Below are 17,334 nucleotides of genomic sequence, written 5' to 3'. Positions count from 1 at the left end.
TACTTAACCCATTAATATTTTCTAGTATTCCACCCAAGAAAATTCATTTTTGGAAAACGCTTATCTGACATGAAGTATTCCTAAATTCATTTACAAAGAATGACTAGTAAGTACTGCATGGATGTGACAAATACAAGGAACTCAGTAAAATAACAAAGGTTTTTTTAAAAAGCTAAACTAAGGTTACCTGTAATTTGACTGTGTAGTTGAGTATGAAATACTTCTTTTAAAAATAAGACCTATATAGTTGAGAAGGGTATATGACTTTGAAAGAATAATTATATCTCATGCATAAAGATTACTAATCTTCCTTTTTCCTATCTTCAGAACCCCTTAATCACTCCATCATCCTTAGTAATCTTGCTGAATCACCTAGTAAGATTCCTTTAGCAAAACTCAATTTTTCTTCCACAAGGTACCAGAAAGTACAGATTTCTATATATTTGCCTTCTTAAAATGAAAGCAGAATTAAACTGAATTCATTCCGTAACTGTTTATTAGACTGCTTACATATCTCATTTATGAAAGATCCTAATTTCTTAGTCAACTTAGTAAATTATCCACACTAATTAGAATATTTCTGGGGCTATATAAGCAAAGCCAGATTGAAACACTAGAAAACTTAGTAGGTTCACTTTTCACTTCTATTTACAATTGTGATCACTGCTGGGACTTTAAGTGGGAACCCAGATATCTTAGGTCAAAATTTACATTCCTTTGGCCTTAGATCTTAAGATCATCGAAGTAATTTTTGAAAGCCCACTAAATATATCTCAAGTACTGTTCTTTAACCTTGCCACAATTACTTTGGGTTTCATACCCATCTACAAATCTAAGTGTTAGGTTATTTAGGTATAAAATAATAGGTTTTTATTCTAAAAAGTCGAAACTCAGAGGCAATACTGAGGAAAATGCACCTACCCATTACCACCCCAAGCTCTGATCCCCCAATTTCCAACTGTAAATTAGCCATAAAAATGTAGTTAAGATGGCTCCGAAAACTACCAACTTTTCTAGAATAAAATTACTTCTTGCCAACTGGAAAGTAAATTAACATACCTATCTGTGAATTCTTCCTTCTGAAGACATTTTTATATCTTCATACATTTTTCTCTTTTAACCTTTATTAAGTAAGCAGGTAACCTAAATACCCCATCATTATCCTCAGGATGAAACTTCATTCAAATCTCACTAATATTATACGTTAAATTCACATCTCACTCTGAAAGGAATTTTTATTTATTTATTTCAATAGTATTTATTTAATATATCAACATTGGGATTTAATATAAATTTACTTTAGATAAAATTACAACTAGTTTTTTCCTAATACAGCTTCATTTATTCTTCAACAGGCTTACCAAGTGAGCTGTAAGTTCATGTCAAAACAGTATTACCAAATAGTAATTTGACTATTAATTTCATATTCATACTTTTTAATGTGGAAAAATATACTCAAAGTAGAATCAATCAGGATTACCTTAATCTCTTAAGGATTCTCAAGAGTTTGTATCAAAAAGCATATTTCCAGGTTTTCAAGGTAACTCAGGATATGCAATAGAAAGCCCGAAAGCAGTAATATTCAAAGACTACACCAAATGTTATGAATCAGTATTAAAACACTCATAAAATATCACAGCTACCCTTTAGAACAGCACTGTCCAACAGAATTTTCTATAGTGAAAGCAAATGAGCACTTGAAATGTGTCTAGTGCAATTAAAGAACTGATTTTTCAGTGGTTCACTTAATGACTACTGTATTGGACTGTATAGTGTTTGTGTATATATAGTATATAGTAAACTATACAGTGTAGCAGGGCTTTAGAATCTTAATCATCTTTTAATGTTGCTCAAAAACAGTAATGTGTAAAAGTTACCAAAATGATGCTAAAAGTTTTAGAATGCTAAAAACTGGGGGAAAAATTATCTTAAACTGTACAGAATACTGTTATCAAGCTATCATCAACACGCCTTATTTATTTCCGCTAATACATGATAGACTTTCTATGTAATGTGTAGTAATACTCTAGGTATTATCATGGGGGGAAATGTTTAATTTCCTTCTCCCTAGGACTTGTTCTAAAAGGTGAAATCCACATAAAAGAGTATCCCCTGAATTATAATTCCAGTTCTCACATTAATAAAAACCTGTCCAAGTTATTTCACCCCTCTACGTCAGTAACACAGCAGATTACTACTTCCATAACCTAAAAAGTTGTCAGGACTAATGAAACACATATAATTGACACCATGTAACATGCATTTCATGGCCTAAATTACAGCTGTGTACCTTCTGTATCTTCCTCATTTAAACAACCCTTCTAAGTCAATTTACCTCCCCCCCCCTTTGTTAACCCAACTGTTTATATAAATAGAACAATTATCTTAAGTATTTCCTATAAAGTCAATTAAAGTATATACACGAACTAAAGAGAATTATTAGAAGGTGGTCAGTCAGGTAAGGAAAAAATAATCCCTGTAATAGGCAAATTATTTTCTACAGAGGTAATTGCAGGTATCTCAAATTAAAAGATGGTAAAAAAGGAAATTTTTAATTGTAAGAAAATAGAATTAAAGAAAAAGCACCTAACCTGCATACAAAACATGATTTTAAAATATTTAGCTAAAATTAATAAAATACAAAGAGGTTCATGTAGAAAATGAAAACTACAGAAACAAAAGCCACACTAAATACACACTGCCTCAGTTGTTATGTGGCTTGGTTTTTAAAACTGATTTATGAACCTTTTATTTCACATAAAATTCCTTAGTGCAACTCTCAGTTAACTTGTACATTTAATCCAAATGAATTATAATAAGATAAGAGATAAACCATTAAATGGTAAAGAAATTCCATGTTAATCACCTAAGAGAATCTAAGGAGAGAAGAATGAACAACAAAGCTGTACTTAACACATTCTAGCACTGCCAGGTCCTAGTTGTTGCATTTTCAATTAAAATTTTCATCTTACCACAAGAACTCAGCTTTCCTAAACTTCAAAAATTTAGAGCTTCTAAATATAAGGGAATTTTAACTCCACTGGGACGGGGAAATACTCTTCAATAGTAACAAATCAAGCACAGTTGCCAGAGACAAAAACTGTCCTAACGTGTAAACAATCACTAGACTTAACGGCAAGCTACCTCTGGACATTATGATAAATAGTTAACCCAAGGAAATTTTATGTCAGAGACTACATTTATATCTTCTACCCAATAAGTCTTTGCTAACTTTATTACCAAGAATTAATGCCCCCGAGGACAATTTTTAAAATGTTTTCCAACACTTTTGATTTCATTTATAAATCAAACTGACACAAATATGATCAAGGTTCTGCAGTCACTCCTTACTGAGGATGATGCTGGTTGGCTTCTGGGTAGGAAGACGATGCTATGGCAGTAGGGCACACAGTCTGATGAGTTGATATTCCGTAAGATATGGATTTATGTTGATCCATCCACGTCTATCCACTCATACTTATGTCAAAGAGCACTCATGTGCAAAACAATTGGGGGGATTAAGGATCATAGCAAAGCTGAGATCAAATCTGTGATCTTTGCCTAAATGTTTCATGCTCAAAACTAAAGAACCACAAATTCCATTTACATTTATTAAAATAAAAAAGACTAACAGGTAAAAAAATTCAAAGTACTATTCGGTTAAAATGTTGACCATTTAGAAGAACTTTCCTTTTCTCTCTAAAGTCTTTATTTCAACCCCTGACAGGGAATCAAGAGTCAGTGCTCCCATAAAATGTCACCAATAGTATTCTGCAAACACTGGAATACAGAACATTAATCTTACAAATATATTTATAAGATACAGCTAAATAAATGGAACTAAACATTTTATATTATGAACATTTCCTCTAGGTGTTTCATATTACTTCTAGGTAAAAGTACGGAGACCTGAAAGCAAAAGCAAAATTGTCCCTTTTCTTCCTAAAATTTTGGGATTGTTTTATTTGAAATTATAGTTAACATATATATTTTTTTAGTCTAATCGTCTAAGAAACTAGCTTAGAGTTCTGATATCAAATAGTTGTATATATCCTCCCCACAGGAGAAATCTGCTTCATGAACAAAACTTTTTTTCCCCTCCTGCTTTAATAAAAGGCTCCTTTACTTATTATAAAATCTGAATACCCACCTACTCCCCCGTAGGATTTCTTTGGAATAATTCCCCCCAACTTTTCATTCAAATCTGACAACCACTGTTGATGACAGTGTAAGGCACCACGGTTTTAGTGTTAAAACTGAAAATGGCTAAATACTGAAATACATATATTTACACATAAACTCTCAATCAATAAGAACCATAATCACCAGGATTCACTAAGCACTCTCCCGATGTTCAACTGAAGTCAAAATAGTTATGGTCACTTATCTTCCCAGGAAAATCCCTTGGAATTTTGCAATATTTATAGGGCTTCACTCTGTTGGAAAATTTTTCACATAAATAATCCCCTAATGTTTTTTTTCTGTTAATTGCTTAATCTTCAAGAAATTACTAAAAGCGTATGTATCAGAATTTCTAAGTCAGTCTGTTCAGCCCTCTCACCATGGTTTATATTCAGCCTCTACAAGATTTAAATCAGTTACAAATGTCAGTTAAACTTTCCCTCTTGAAATGTGCAGGTAGCTTGATTTGGGAATTAGCAACTGAGCTACTCAACTGACTTCACTAAAAACTGTCCCAACAAGCTATCTATCCTCTCCCTCACTGGTGATGGTATAACTTGCTTCAATTGTTGACCCCCATGTAAATATAGATCATCAACAGTGACTGTAAGTTGCACTGGCTAGTTATGTCCAGCTTCATTGTATAGAACTTGCTCTCTTTTCAAATGCCACAGGTAAAAAGAAAACCACAGTGAAAATGTCACCTGTGAATAGCCCAGGGGAAAAAAAATACTATCAAAGTTTCTGATTTGGGTTCTGTTCACTTTTAACTTTATAAACAGAATTCGTTTATTTGTATTATCAGAGGTGTTTACTGGATGACGATGATATGGCCAATAAAGGGAACCTGTATGTGAAGAGTACAGGTCTCTCTGACCCACATATCCCAGAACTGCAAGGAAAGGAACTGGGGAAGAATTCCTACATTGTAAGGGCATCAGATAGCTAATCCAGTCCTTGGACAAATGTCTGGGCTTTGCAAACGAAGGGCAAGAGGTGATGACTAGTCTATGGTATCATTTAAAACTCCCACCCCCCTAGTAAGTCTCCACCCTCCCAGATCCCCCAAGCGTGATTTTGCACAACAAGTTAAATAAAAGTAAACTGTTTATTAAAAGATACAGCAAAGGTACAGATACAGAGATACATACAAAGATACAGATATATATATATATATTTACATATATATACAGTCTTGCTGTTTTCATGTGCACTATATTTAGCAGCACATTATTTAATCAGGCGGCATTTTAATGGGGCTGTTTTGACACTTGGCGTTATTACCGCGTCATTTTGACAAGATACAACTATAGCCTCCTGGAAATTTCAAGGTGTGAATTCCGCTTCTCCAACTTTTAATAGTAGCAAAAAGGGGAAGGAGAAGAAGGGAAACGGAGTACCAAGGCTGAGCATTAGGTTAAACACAAGAATCCAAAGGGCCAAGGTAGCATAGGGAAGGGAAAATAATTAAAATTAAAGGCTATCTGACAAACAACCCAGAGAAATAGAAACCATTATTTAAGGGCAATGGGCTATGTATCCAAGGTGCTCACATCAGCCTACAATGCCTTTTCCAATCCAGTTCTTGTGTTGAACCTGAGGATCTGCCTCTCTCTGCTCAATCCCTCCACCCAATAAATTTGCTACCACCAAAATCTAGAGCTATAGAGCCTTGAAGCAAAACGGGAAGCTAAATAGTTGTACCTTGGGCTACCTTCCCACAAGTGCAAGGAGGGCCCAATGTTGGGTAGGGATGTGATAACACTGTTCTCTGCAATTCGATGCTTTTCACTTTGTGGCTTGGTTCCACAAAGTGAATTGCATCGAGTTACTGTCAAATGAGAAGCTGCGGGTTGTTTCATCTGTCGTCTAACCCGGCCCTGCCGTTTAACCCGGCCCTAAGAAGAGTGAAACAGAATCCAAATCAGATATAAAATAACAGTAAAATGCAGATTCAGGTATATAAAAGGAAAAAATACATAATATTCCTTTTACTTACCTCAGAGGGCAAACTGCTGCTGAAAACATTATCATCCTCTTTGTTTTCTTCACCATTTTTCTCTACAGGAACCCATTCTCCATAAACACTATCTGCTTCTTTTTTCCGATGTTGAGATCCAGATGACACAGGGAATTCTTTTGTTAATGTTACCTGGCTTTTTGGTGGAGTTGGCTTTGCTGCAGCAATCTAAAAAATAATGTTTTTCTTAATTAAAACTCAATAGATGTTCAACATAATCTGAAAATGACTTTGTTCATTATTTCTCACAGTATTTAACCTAAATTAAAAACTAAATTCCATTTGAATTTTACTTAAACAGTTCCACAAGTTGTGCTGTTTCACTAGTCCAGAAACACTAATACTCACATTCAGATTGAAAAAAATGGGTTTGGGTTCACTGAGTTTAAAAGGATGATGATAAAAAGGAGGTTCTTCTTCCTCTTCATCCGAAACATGAGGTTTATTCACTATTACATCATCATCTTCTTTACTCTGTGCAATCTGTTTGCATTTCTTAAAAAAGTAAAAACAAACAAAAGATAAACCTTACACTTTATGCAGAGTAACATGTAATTTCTTAAAAGAATCAAAACCACATAAAATCAACTTTCAAAAGTAAAACAAGATTAATGATAGGTTACAGATACGTAACTTAGCTTACTGGTTACTATTTAAACACACTCTAGTTGGTCAGTCAGTTAACAACATTTATTGAGCACCTACTATGTGCAGAGCACTGTACTGGGCACTGTCCAGGGAATACAAAAAAATAAAGTAGAAGACATGGTCCCTGCTCTCAAGGAGCTTACAATCTAGTTCAACAGACGGAATACATACACATGAGATAATTGAGGAACGCTTTTACAGAGCAACACAATTAACAAGTGCAAACTGATATAATACAAACTGAGTACATAAGTGCTCAAAGAACAAAAGCTTAAGAGAGAACAGAATCAGGCAGAATCTGATAATCAAGGAATATTCCTCACAGAGTTCTAAGCCAGATTTTCATAGTTAAGAACAAGGACTAGCAGGGAAAGGAAAAGAAAGTCACCCTAGTCAGGTAGTGGTAAAGAGGTGAGAAAAAACTTATTAGAAGGGCTGAAGATGAGGCTAAAATATATAGGGAAACACTAAGTGTTCACAAGGTTTTGGATAAGGAGCTTGGATTTGATAAGCAAGCAACAGAAGCCTTCACTAGGTCCTTAAACTTAAAAAAAAAATTGTAATTCATATTGTAATAAATCTAAGTGAGGAAACAGATTAAGAAACTATATGATCCCCAAATGTACGGCTAAATAAAATCTCAAACACTTGCAACTGGGTTAGATGATAGCATGTCTTTCCATAAATGTTTTGTAGGTTGAGTCTCTAAAGGAATAGAACTCAAGAATGGAATATAAGGCATGATGGGGAGGGTGCAACTGATGAAGGTCTGACACGTAAAGCAAAGTCAATTCCGCCTTGAGAAGCAAAGGAACCGACTCCATTACCTGGCTTTATAAAAAGGTCAGAGTAAATTTGGGTGGACATGTCTCTATACTAGCAGTAGAATTCGTCATATCCCTTATCAATTGAAAATATTTTAATAGGATAAAAAGCTCATTTAGCCAAAAACACAGAATATACCAAGCTTGTAACCAAGGGGAACAGAATATATTGACAGTGGCAGGCTGGCATCAGGCTAGCCAATAACAAGTTTCAATATCTGAAACAATGTGGTATTTCTGGATCCTAGCAGCAATATTTCAGCGTCCTCCAAAAAAAAAACAAATTTTAATAAAATAAAGCCAAAAGACCAAAAAAAAAAGCCTCAATTGAAAAGATCAAATTCTTAAAAACAAAAATAAGTGTGTCTAAAATATATATGTTACTGCCAAAACCCGAACCGCAGGAAGAACTGATAATGGCCGGCCATTATCACCAATGGCTGGTACCAAACAGCCAAAACCCGAAATGTTGATGCGAAAGAAGTTCCTTTCAGGCAATGGCCAGCTATTCTCATTAATTTCCAAGCTCCGGTGGCAAAAGATCATTTCTGAAGATTGTCTGTGTCTTTGCGTATATGCAGTACACTCGTGGCGATCAGTGAACACGTCGTGAATGGAAACGAAACTGTAGGCGAGCTTCTGCGTGTTGCTCACTCAACACCTCCTCCATTCAAACGAACCGTCCCACTCCTCAGTCAGTTTGGCTTCTAAAACTGGAAAGCAAAAGTAATGGGAAGTAACTTTTAGCTAGCGGAGCTTAGCCATCCCGGATAATGGCCTGCTAAATAGAGCTTCTGCCGCTGCCACGTCTGTATTTCGGGTTTTGGCCACTCGGTGCCAGCCATTATCAGTTCAGCCCACAATTCGGGTTTTGGCACGCTCCAGAGTCAACATCACTGGAATAATCCATTTAAGAATGACAAATTCTGTCTAGCTTACCTCAGTTAGTTCTTCTATAGTAGCTCCTCCTGATTTTTTAGCAACTTTCTCTTCTATTGAAGGTGGAGGTGCAGGCTTTAGGTTTGGCGGTAAAGGAACACCAGCCTTAGCACACATGGCAGCTGCATTAGCTTTGGCTATTTCAAGTAACTGAGCCTTATCTGCAAGAGGAAAATATAAGAAGCAGTTTTCCTAAAAGGCTGTACATTTTGTATTATCTAATGTTTCATATGCTAACAAAATTAAAGGCATCAATTTTCTGCCCTAACTTATAGCTGTGATAAAATCACTCTTTGGCTCAAAGTTTTAAAACAAATGCCCCATATTTAAAAAAGAATTAAGTCCACATTTAGCTTACCATTCAAACACTATACAAAATAGCTAGACTACACAACTATAAATGATCACTCTGCCACACACATTAAGACACACACCTGCCAAAGCCTACTTTATTTTCCACAACTATCATGCCCCTTAAATTACTTTCCTTCTAATCTCGGAGAACATTTTAAATCACTCTTTGAGCCCGAGTTCAAAACTGCCACCTCTTCAAAGTAACAAGTCTTAAGTCAGAACTTAACATTCCTCTCCACCGTGCTCCCAAAGTACCTAATCTATACCAGTAATTACAGCAATCATGGCAGTTTTACTATTTGGTAAAAGAGACATATATGCATTTTATCTGTGTCTCTTGTACTAACTTGTAATCACTCATATACTGTTCCTCTGCTTTGAATAAAAAAAGAACTCAGAAACATTTGTTGAACTGAATGCATTCTCCCTTAGGGTTCTGTTAAGATCTTTTTCTTTAGACAACTCTGACCTGGAAATGTCCAATCCACTGGGATAATGATAAATTATCCATTATTATTACACATAGTCACACATGATCCATCAAGTTTTAATCACCTCTGCACACTTTTTAAAATTAGGAGAAATTAGAACACTTCATCTTTTAAAAGGCAGACTGAAATATCACTTTAACTCCCCATATGCAAAATTCCCTACTCACTTCCATCACCCATTATACCAACCAGAATTATTTTCACAAACATATAACAATACTGTATTGCCAGTTTAAGACATGTAACTTATTAAAAAAGAAACATTTGATTTTAGGCTTATCTGCAAGAATTTATGTTGGAATACATACAATAACAACCTGAGCAGATACTAGCCTTGTCTTTAACTGGACTTCTACTTGCCATTTTTAGTTATGGAATATGGTTAAAGCAAAAAGAAAGCATGCAAGTATGGAAATACCTTGGTTCTAATTTACTCCAAAGCAGGTCTTTTAAATGCTAATTACAAATGTACTTATTCCTACATTTTCTAAACAGAAGCTAACCTAACTACAAAAATTTAAAGATAAAAATATTTATCCTAAACCAATAACCCCAAATATTCCATTTGACTCACAGAAAAAACTCAGCTTTAAATCATTCTCTAATACCATTAAATTTTTAAATGACTCACTCAAATCCGTCAGACGTTTGGGTGATCTGCCTCTTTCAGAAGACCTGGATCGTTTACGGCGGATGGGAGACCTGCTAAACCTTCTTCTCAAGGGTGTTCGTGATCGCCTTAATCTGACTGGTGATATACTGAAGCTTCGTCTTCTTACCACAGATCTTGATCTTCTCCGACGGCTCGGGGTGCGGCTCCGACGGCTCGGGGTGCGGCTCCGACGGCTCGGGGTGCGGCTCCGTCGGCTCGGGGTGCGACTCCGTCGGCTCGGGGTGCGACTCCTTCGGCTGGGGGTGCGGCTTCTTCGGCTCGGGGAGATGCTAAAGCTCCTTCTTCCCCCAGATCTAGATCTTCTTCGACGACTCGGAGTGTGACTCCGGCTCCGACGGCTTGGGGTGCGACTCCGAGCTCTACCTGTTTTCCGGTTATCCCTGGAGCTTGATCTTTTTCTTTTTCTTTCCCTGGACTTGGATCTGTGCTTTGGGGATCTTTTGCGCTTCTCTTTTGATACAGATCGCCTTCCTCTAGACTTTGATCTTGACCTGCTGCTCCTCCTTCTGCGTCTTGATCGTGACCGTGAACGTGTTTGAGAGCGATGAGACTTGGACTTAGATGATCTCTTCCTTGCCCTAGAACGAGACTCACTGGTGCGCTTTCGCGATTTGTGTTCAGAAGACTTGGAACGCTTACTTCGAGATCTTAACGAAGAGTCCCTTTTCTTCTCTTTCTCACCTTTGTCACGGTTCTTATTTTTCTTGCTTTTTTCATGTGTGTCCTTAACTTTTACAAAAATTTCATAATCATCTTTTTCCTCTGAAGACGACTCTGAAGCTCTTTCCGGTATACTAATTACAACTGGACTGGCAGCAGATTTATCCCGTTCAACTTCACTTGCAAGTAAAGGTCCTTCAATACCAGCTCTAAGGCTTGTAAGACGTTCCATGTCCTTAGGAAGTAATGGTCTCACTAAATCAGCTTCATTAATATCATCAATGTTGGCAGAAAATCCTGAATCAGACAGTATCTCTTTAGTAGGGAGAGGTACTTCTTTATCTTCTCCACTACTTTCTTTAGGACTGAGAGCCACTGCTAATGTCTGGTCACTCTCCAGCATAGGTAATGATCCTTCTGCATCCTTACTGACAAAGTTATTAGTAGATGGTATATCAGGATGGATGTCTTTAGCAGGTAAAGGTCCCTCTATGTCAGCTTCACTACCACCACTGGGGCTGGTGGAAATTACCATGTCATGTTCAGTATCTTGAGTAGTTAATGATACTTCAACATCATATTTACTAACTGAACTGAGAGCAGATGCTGTGGCAAATTCAAGACCCTTACCAGTTCCCACTGCATCAGGTTCAAGAGCAAGGGGACCAGTAGAAGACAGAGTCCCTCCTACATCAGTTTCACTAACACTAGGGCAGATATCCAATACTGTGCATTGTTTAGTCTCATTGGTGGGCAAAATTTTCTCTTCACCAGTTTCACCAACAGCACCAGTGCTGGCAGCAGACACTGTGTTATGTTCCATCTCTTTAGCAATTAAGTGATTATTTATATTAAGGTCTATATTCATATCATTTTCAGTTTCATAAGAGTCATTCTTCAGGTGTCCTTCAGCATATGGCTCTTCGTCTGAATGCATGGGAATCTCCTGCATGCCAATCTCTGGAGCAAGATTTTGATCGCCAGATAGTAAATTCATTCCTTTTATAACATTAGACTCCAGTATTATTGGTGTAGACTCTAAAACCATCTCAGTTGCTATTACTTGAGTCGGCTCTGAGACAGTGACAGGAGGCTCTGAAATTGTCACAGTGGATTCTTGGACACAAATAGATGGTTCTGAAACAATCAAGTTAGGTTGAAGGACTGACACCGCTGGTTCCAGGACAGGCACAGTAGGCTCCAGGGCAGAAACAACTGGCACAGGAACGGTAACATGCTCTGGCTCAGAAAAGGCCAGGGGCTCTGGGACAGCCTCAGCCGGTGGGTCCTGGACAGCCACAGCCACTGGGTCTGGCACAGCCTCAGCCTGTGGCTCTGGAACAGCCATGGCTGGTGGCTCTGAAACAGTTCCAGCTGGTTGCTCCAGGACAGCCACAGCTGGTAGCTCTGAGACAGCCATGGCTGGCAGATCTACAGTGCTCTGTGATGGCTCTGGAATAGGTACTGCTGCCTCCAGCAGGGACATAGATACCTCTGAGGCAACATGTCCTGAAGCCCTCATGGAATCAAAAGTTTCTGCTGCCTCTGACATAACAGAAGGCTCTGATGTTAACACAGTCAGTTCACCTGATGTTGTGGGAGTTTCCGACACCATATAAGTCACTGGTCTTTCTGGAACAATTTCATGCTCTTCTGCTACGGCAGCAGACTCTACAGGTGTTGACGTGACCAAAGACTCTGGCTCCAGTGGTGGTTCTGGAACAGTCATGGCAGCCTCTGATGCTAACATTGAAGGCTCTGATGCTGATACTGAATAATTAGCAAGCACTGCCGAAGGCTCTGAAATCTCACTTTGACTCACAGGAGGTTCAGGCAGCGACACAGACTCTTCAGGAGGTAATGCTGGCACCTCAGTAGGCCAAGTATTTTCAGCTGTTAATGCTGACTGCTCAGTGGGTAATGCTGGACCCTCTGGTGGTTCCTCAGGAGGCAATGGCGGTGTCATTGGTGGCTCTTCAGGTGGCAATGGTGGCATTGTTGGAGGCTCTTCAGGAGGCAAAGGTGGCACCATATATGCCTCCGTATATGTATCAGTATAAGAATCGGTGTAAGAATCAGCTGCCATAGACATCATTGAACGATCAGCAGTATAAGATGACATCATAGATCGATCAGCTGCAGAGTACGATGACATCATAGACCGGTCAGCAGCAGAGTATGACGACATCATAGACCGGTCAGCACCCATGGACATCATAGATCGGTCAGCCATCGGGGACATCATGGAGCGCTCGTAAGCTGACATCATAGAGCGTTCATAAGCTGACATCATAGAGCGCTCAGCCATAGGGGACATCATAGAGCGCTCATAAGCTGACATCATAGAGCGCTCATAGGCTGACATCATAGAGCGTTCAGCCATAGGGGACATCATAGACCGCTCATAAGACATCATAGAGCGTTCGTAAGATGACATCATGGAACGTTCTGCAGCATAGGACATCATCATAGAACGTCTAGATGCTAACATCAGGGGTCTAGGTGCTAACCTATATGGCCTGGGAGCTATTCTATAGGACCTGGGTGCTATCCTATAAGGTCTAGCTGACATCCTATAGGGATCAGGAGTTAGTCTGTAGGGATCATGGCCTAATCTATAGGGGTCTTGCCCTAACCTGTAGGCATCATGACCTAGCCTGTAAGGGTCATGACCTAACCTATAGGGATCTTGAGCTAACCTGTAAGGATCCTGAGCTAACCTGTAGGGATCAGGAGATTTTGAACCCAACATAGCAGAATCTTGGGTACTAGATGCTAACATCTGAGCATCCATGGTACCAGACGCTAACATCTGAGCATCCATGGTGCCGGAAGCTAACATCTGAGAGTCCATAGTGCCAGATGCTAACATCTGGGAATCCATAGAGCTAGTGGCTAACATCTGGGAGTCCATGGTGCTGGTTGCTAACATCTGGGAGTCCATGGAGCTGGTTGCTAACATCTGGGAGTCCATGGAGCTGGTTGCTAACATCTGGGAGTCCATGGAGCTGGTTGCTAACATCTGGGAGTCCATGGAGCTGGTTGCTAACATCTGGGAGTCCATGGAGCTGGTTGCTAACATCTGGGAGTCCATGGAGCTGGTTGCTAACATCTGGGAGTCCATGGAGCTGGTTGCTAACATCTGGGAGTCCATGGAGCTGGTTGCTAACATCTGGGAGTCCATGGTGCTAGAGGCTAACATCTGGGAGTCCATGGTGTTGGACGCTAGCATCTGGGAGTCCATGGTGTTGGATGCTAGCATTTGGGAGTCCATGGTGTTGGATGCTAACATATGGGTCTCCATGGTGTTAGAAGCTAACATATGGGATTCTTGGGCCATCAAGGGATCCACTCCTACTGTTACAGAAGTCTCCCCCACTAATGTAGTAGGCAGCTCCTGTGCTACCGTATTATAGGACTCCAGCGCTGTCGTCGAGGGCACCTCCAGGGACTGCGACACGGTCATCGTTGACAGCTCCGTTGTTGTCACCACAGACTGAACAGAGATCTCCAGCGCCACAGTTGCCACAGGCTGCCCAGGCAACTCTGGCGCCCCAGGCTGCCCTGGCAACTCCAGCACCCCTGTTGCCAAAGGCTGCCCCAAAAGCTCCAGTGCTCCAGCTGCCCCAGACTGCCCCGAGAACTCCAGTGCCCCAGCTGCCATGAGCTGCCCAGGCAACTCCAGTGCCCCAGTTGCCACAGGCTGCCCCGACAACTCCAGTGCCCTAGTTGCCGAAGGCAGCCCTGGCAACTCAGGCACCCCAGTCACCGAAGACTGCCCTGGCAACTCCAGCGCTGTCGTTGCCACTGGCTGTCCTGGCAACTCCAGCACCATTGCTGCCTCAGGCTGCCCCAGCAACCCTGTTGCCGTCGTCACCTCAGGCTGCCCAGGATGTTCCACCGTTGTCATCCCCACAGGCTGCTCCAACTCTGTCGTCGTCACAGGTTGTTCGGTCAACTCCATTGCTACTGTAACCACAGGCTGCCCTGGCAGCTCTACTGCTGCTGTCACCACAGGCAGCCCTGGCAACTCCTGTGCCATCACAGGTGGCTCTGGTACCTCCTGTGGTGGCTCCAACCCCATGGATGGTGCTGGAAGCCCTGGCAATTCCTGCGACAACTGTGGCACTGACGTCACAGAGGGCCCCGGCAACTCAGGCACTGCTGTCGCAGGGGGCCCTAGCAACTCAGGCACTGGGGTAGAAAGGGGCCCTGGCAACTCTGGCACCGGGGTAGCAGAGGGCCCAGGTAACTCCAGCACTGGAGTCACAGGGGGCCCCTGCAACTCCAGCATGGAGGTCGCAGGTGGCCCCGGCAACTCCATCGCTGAGGCCACCGACGACTCCTGCAGCTCCAACGCTGTGGTCTTGGGCAGCTCCAGCATCTCCTGCGGTCTTGTCATGGATGAATCTGCAATCTCCGATGGTACTTCTACAGGCTGCTCTGGCAATCTTAGCACTTCAGTTGCCGATGACTCTGGAAAATCCATTGTTGTCGATGTGCTTGGCTCAGGGTGCACCTCAGTAGGTGTCTCTGATGACACAAGGGTTTCTGATGGCTCTAGCACTTTTGCTACTGGAGGCTCTAACAACATGACCTTTGATGGCTCTGGAGGTGTGCTCTCCAATGATTTCAGCACAGGCTTCATCTGACACTCCACTGACATTGTTACAACCGGCTCAGATGACTTTAGCACTACTGTTGTAGTAGGCACTGGTGCTGCTGCAAAGGAATCCAGAATCTTTGTCATGGATGGTTCCAGCATTACTGCTACAGACTGCTCTGACTGCACTGAAACTACTGATGTAGATGCAACTGACAGTTCTGCAGTTTTTGTAGCTGGCTTCAGAATTTCTAAGGTGTGTGGCTCTAATACCTCCATTGATACTACAGGAGGTTCTAGCACAAGTGCAGGAGACTCACTGGTGTCAGATAGGCCGAACACTCTTACAGGATGCTCCAGTGCCATTTCTGAAGGTTCAGAATCAAACTTCAAAAAGGAATCTGATTCTAAATCTACGTTCCCATCATGATGTGATTTCGGCTTTGATTCAGATTCTTCTGGCTGTCTTTTATACTTTTTTTCCTTTTCTTTCTTCTTTTTCTTCTTTTTATTTTTGTGCTTTTTATGTTTCTTCGACTTTTTGGTAGGTATTTCATCCGTAGGATCTGTTTGTACAGACACACATCTACTTTTTCTGGAAGCCTCCTTCAAGTCTGAAATTTAGGAAAATTAATTTTGTCAAATATCCCCCAAAATAGATTTAGATAAGTTGTATAAACCAAAACTTACATTCCACGTTAAGATACCATAACACTTCTTGTTAAATAAAAGGTTACTAAATAAACTATTTTCCATAAACCAGTTATCTGAAGACTGACACTTCTCCAATACTTCTTTTACAACTGAAACCTGGGTTAGAATTAAGTTCTTAATTTATTACAAAAACTTTTAGAATTACATTAAGATGTGTTTTTACTAAGTTCATTTAAAACATTTTCTCCAGCTCTCACTATACAGCAAATTACTTTTAAACTACAGTTAAGATGAATATCTTTCATATTATTAACTATTAGAATTCCCACAAAAACATACGTTAAAGAACTTTTGTGACTATTTTATAATCCTTATTTATACAGGAAGCAACACAGCACTAGCTCTGGAACACACTGTCTGCTTTTGGATACTGAATCAATTCACCACTCACTAAATGAATAGACGTGGCCAAACCGCTGACACTCTGTCTTCCAGAGTTAGAGGACGAACTCAGTTAAAACATACAAAGTACACTAATAATGCCTGGCACCAAGTAAGCCCTCAGCAAATGCTAGAGATTGCTTTTATACTATAAGGTCTGAACAACAAATGTAAAATATGGAACCTGAATTTTCACCCATGTTGCATTCTAATAAAAATAACATCTCTTCCCCCCAATACTCTTCTAAGTTACTAAGAAATAATTTTTTTAATGTTTCTACTTTAAAAATGATAATAAAGTCATTTGGAGAAGGAAATTCGTATGGCCCTTAACATGTAACTTAAGAACATTTCAATTTGCATATCTAAAAGAAAAAGTGGTTTATAATCCACTTTGTAACCAGATGAGATTTACTCTAATGCCAATATCATATTAGATAAACCTTAGTGATCTTAGCTGATCAGAAATCCAGGTCATCAAGATTATGGAAAAAGCATATCAACACATGACAAGACCTCCTCCAAAGCAAAATTAATCATTTTCCACTAATTGTTTATTATGTACCAAATGTTAGTTAGCTACATTATACTTCAAGAAAAAGTTGCTAGAACCATGAATCTAAGCAAGGCTACAGTCTATGCTATTTTTTTAAACCATACTCTATACTAAAAATAAAAAAAGTAAAAAACAAAACCCATACCATGGCCCCCCATTTCCAAAACTAAACAATATTGTTATTTTTGTGGTTGATCATAAATCCATTTCTAAGCATCAATTATTTAATCAATTCCCCAAATGCTAAATATCCAGCAATGATTCCTCTCCATTCATTGCACCTTTAAGA

At 39.8% G+C, this 17,334-nt stretch overlaps 1 protein-coding gene across 6 annotated transcripts in view; it reads right to left on the bottom strand.

The window, feature by feature from the left end:
- The window catches only part of SON (SON DNA and RNA binding protein), a 31,083-nt gene that overhangs the window by 9,960 nt on the left and 3,789 nt on the right, over positions 1-17,334 (bottom strand). For 3 of the 6 annotated variants that reach the window (XM_036849765.1, XM_036849763.1, XM_036849766.1), the window contains exons 3-6: positions 10,090-16,008; positions 8,614-8,774; positions 6,551-6,697; positions 6,182-6,370 (exon numbers count right to left, since the gene is read on the bottom strand). In XM_036849765.1, coding sequence (XP_036705660.1) covers positions 6,182-6,370; positions 6,551-6,697; positions 8,614-8,774; positions 10,090-16,008 — 6,416 coding nt within the window. Of the gene's footprint in view, positions 1-4,832; positions 4,840-5,280; positions 6,081-6,181; positions 6,371-6,550; positions 6,698-6,874; positions 8,388-8,613; positions 8,775-10,089; positions 16,009-17,334 lie in introns of those variants that run through there. The other 3 variants (XM_036849767.1, XM_036849768.1, XM_036849769.1) reach the window with 3 other exon arrangements.

The sequence above is a fragment of the Balaenoptera musculus genome, chromosome 4 (genome assembly GCF_009873245.2).
Source record: "Balaenoptera musculus isolate JJ_BM4_2016_0621 chromosome 4, mBalMus1.pri.v3, whole genome shotgun sequence".
Lineage (NCBI taxonomy): Eukaryota > Metazoa > Chordata > Mammalia > Artiodactyla > Balaenopteridae > Balaenoptera > Balaenoptera musculus.
Note: the sequence above shows the minus strand (reverse complement) of the source record. Positions and strands in the feature narration are given on the sequence as shown.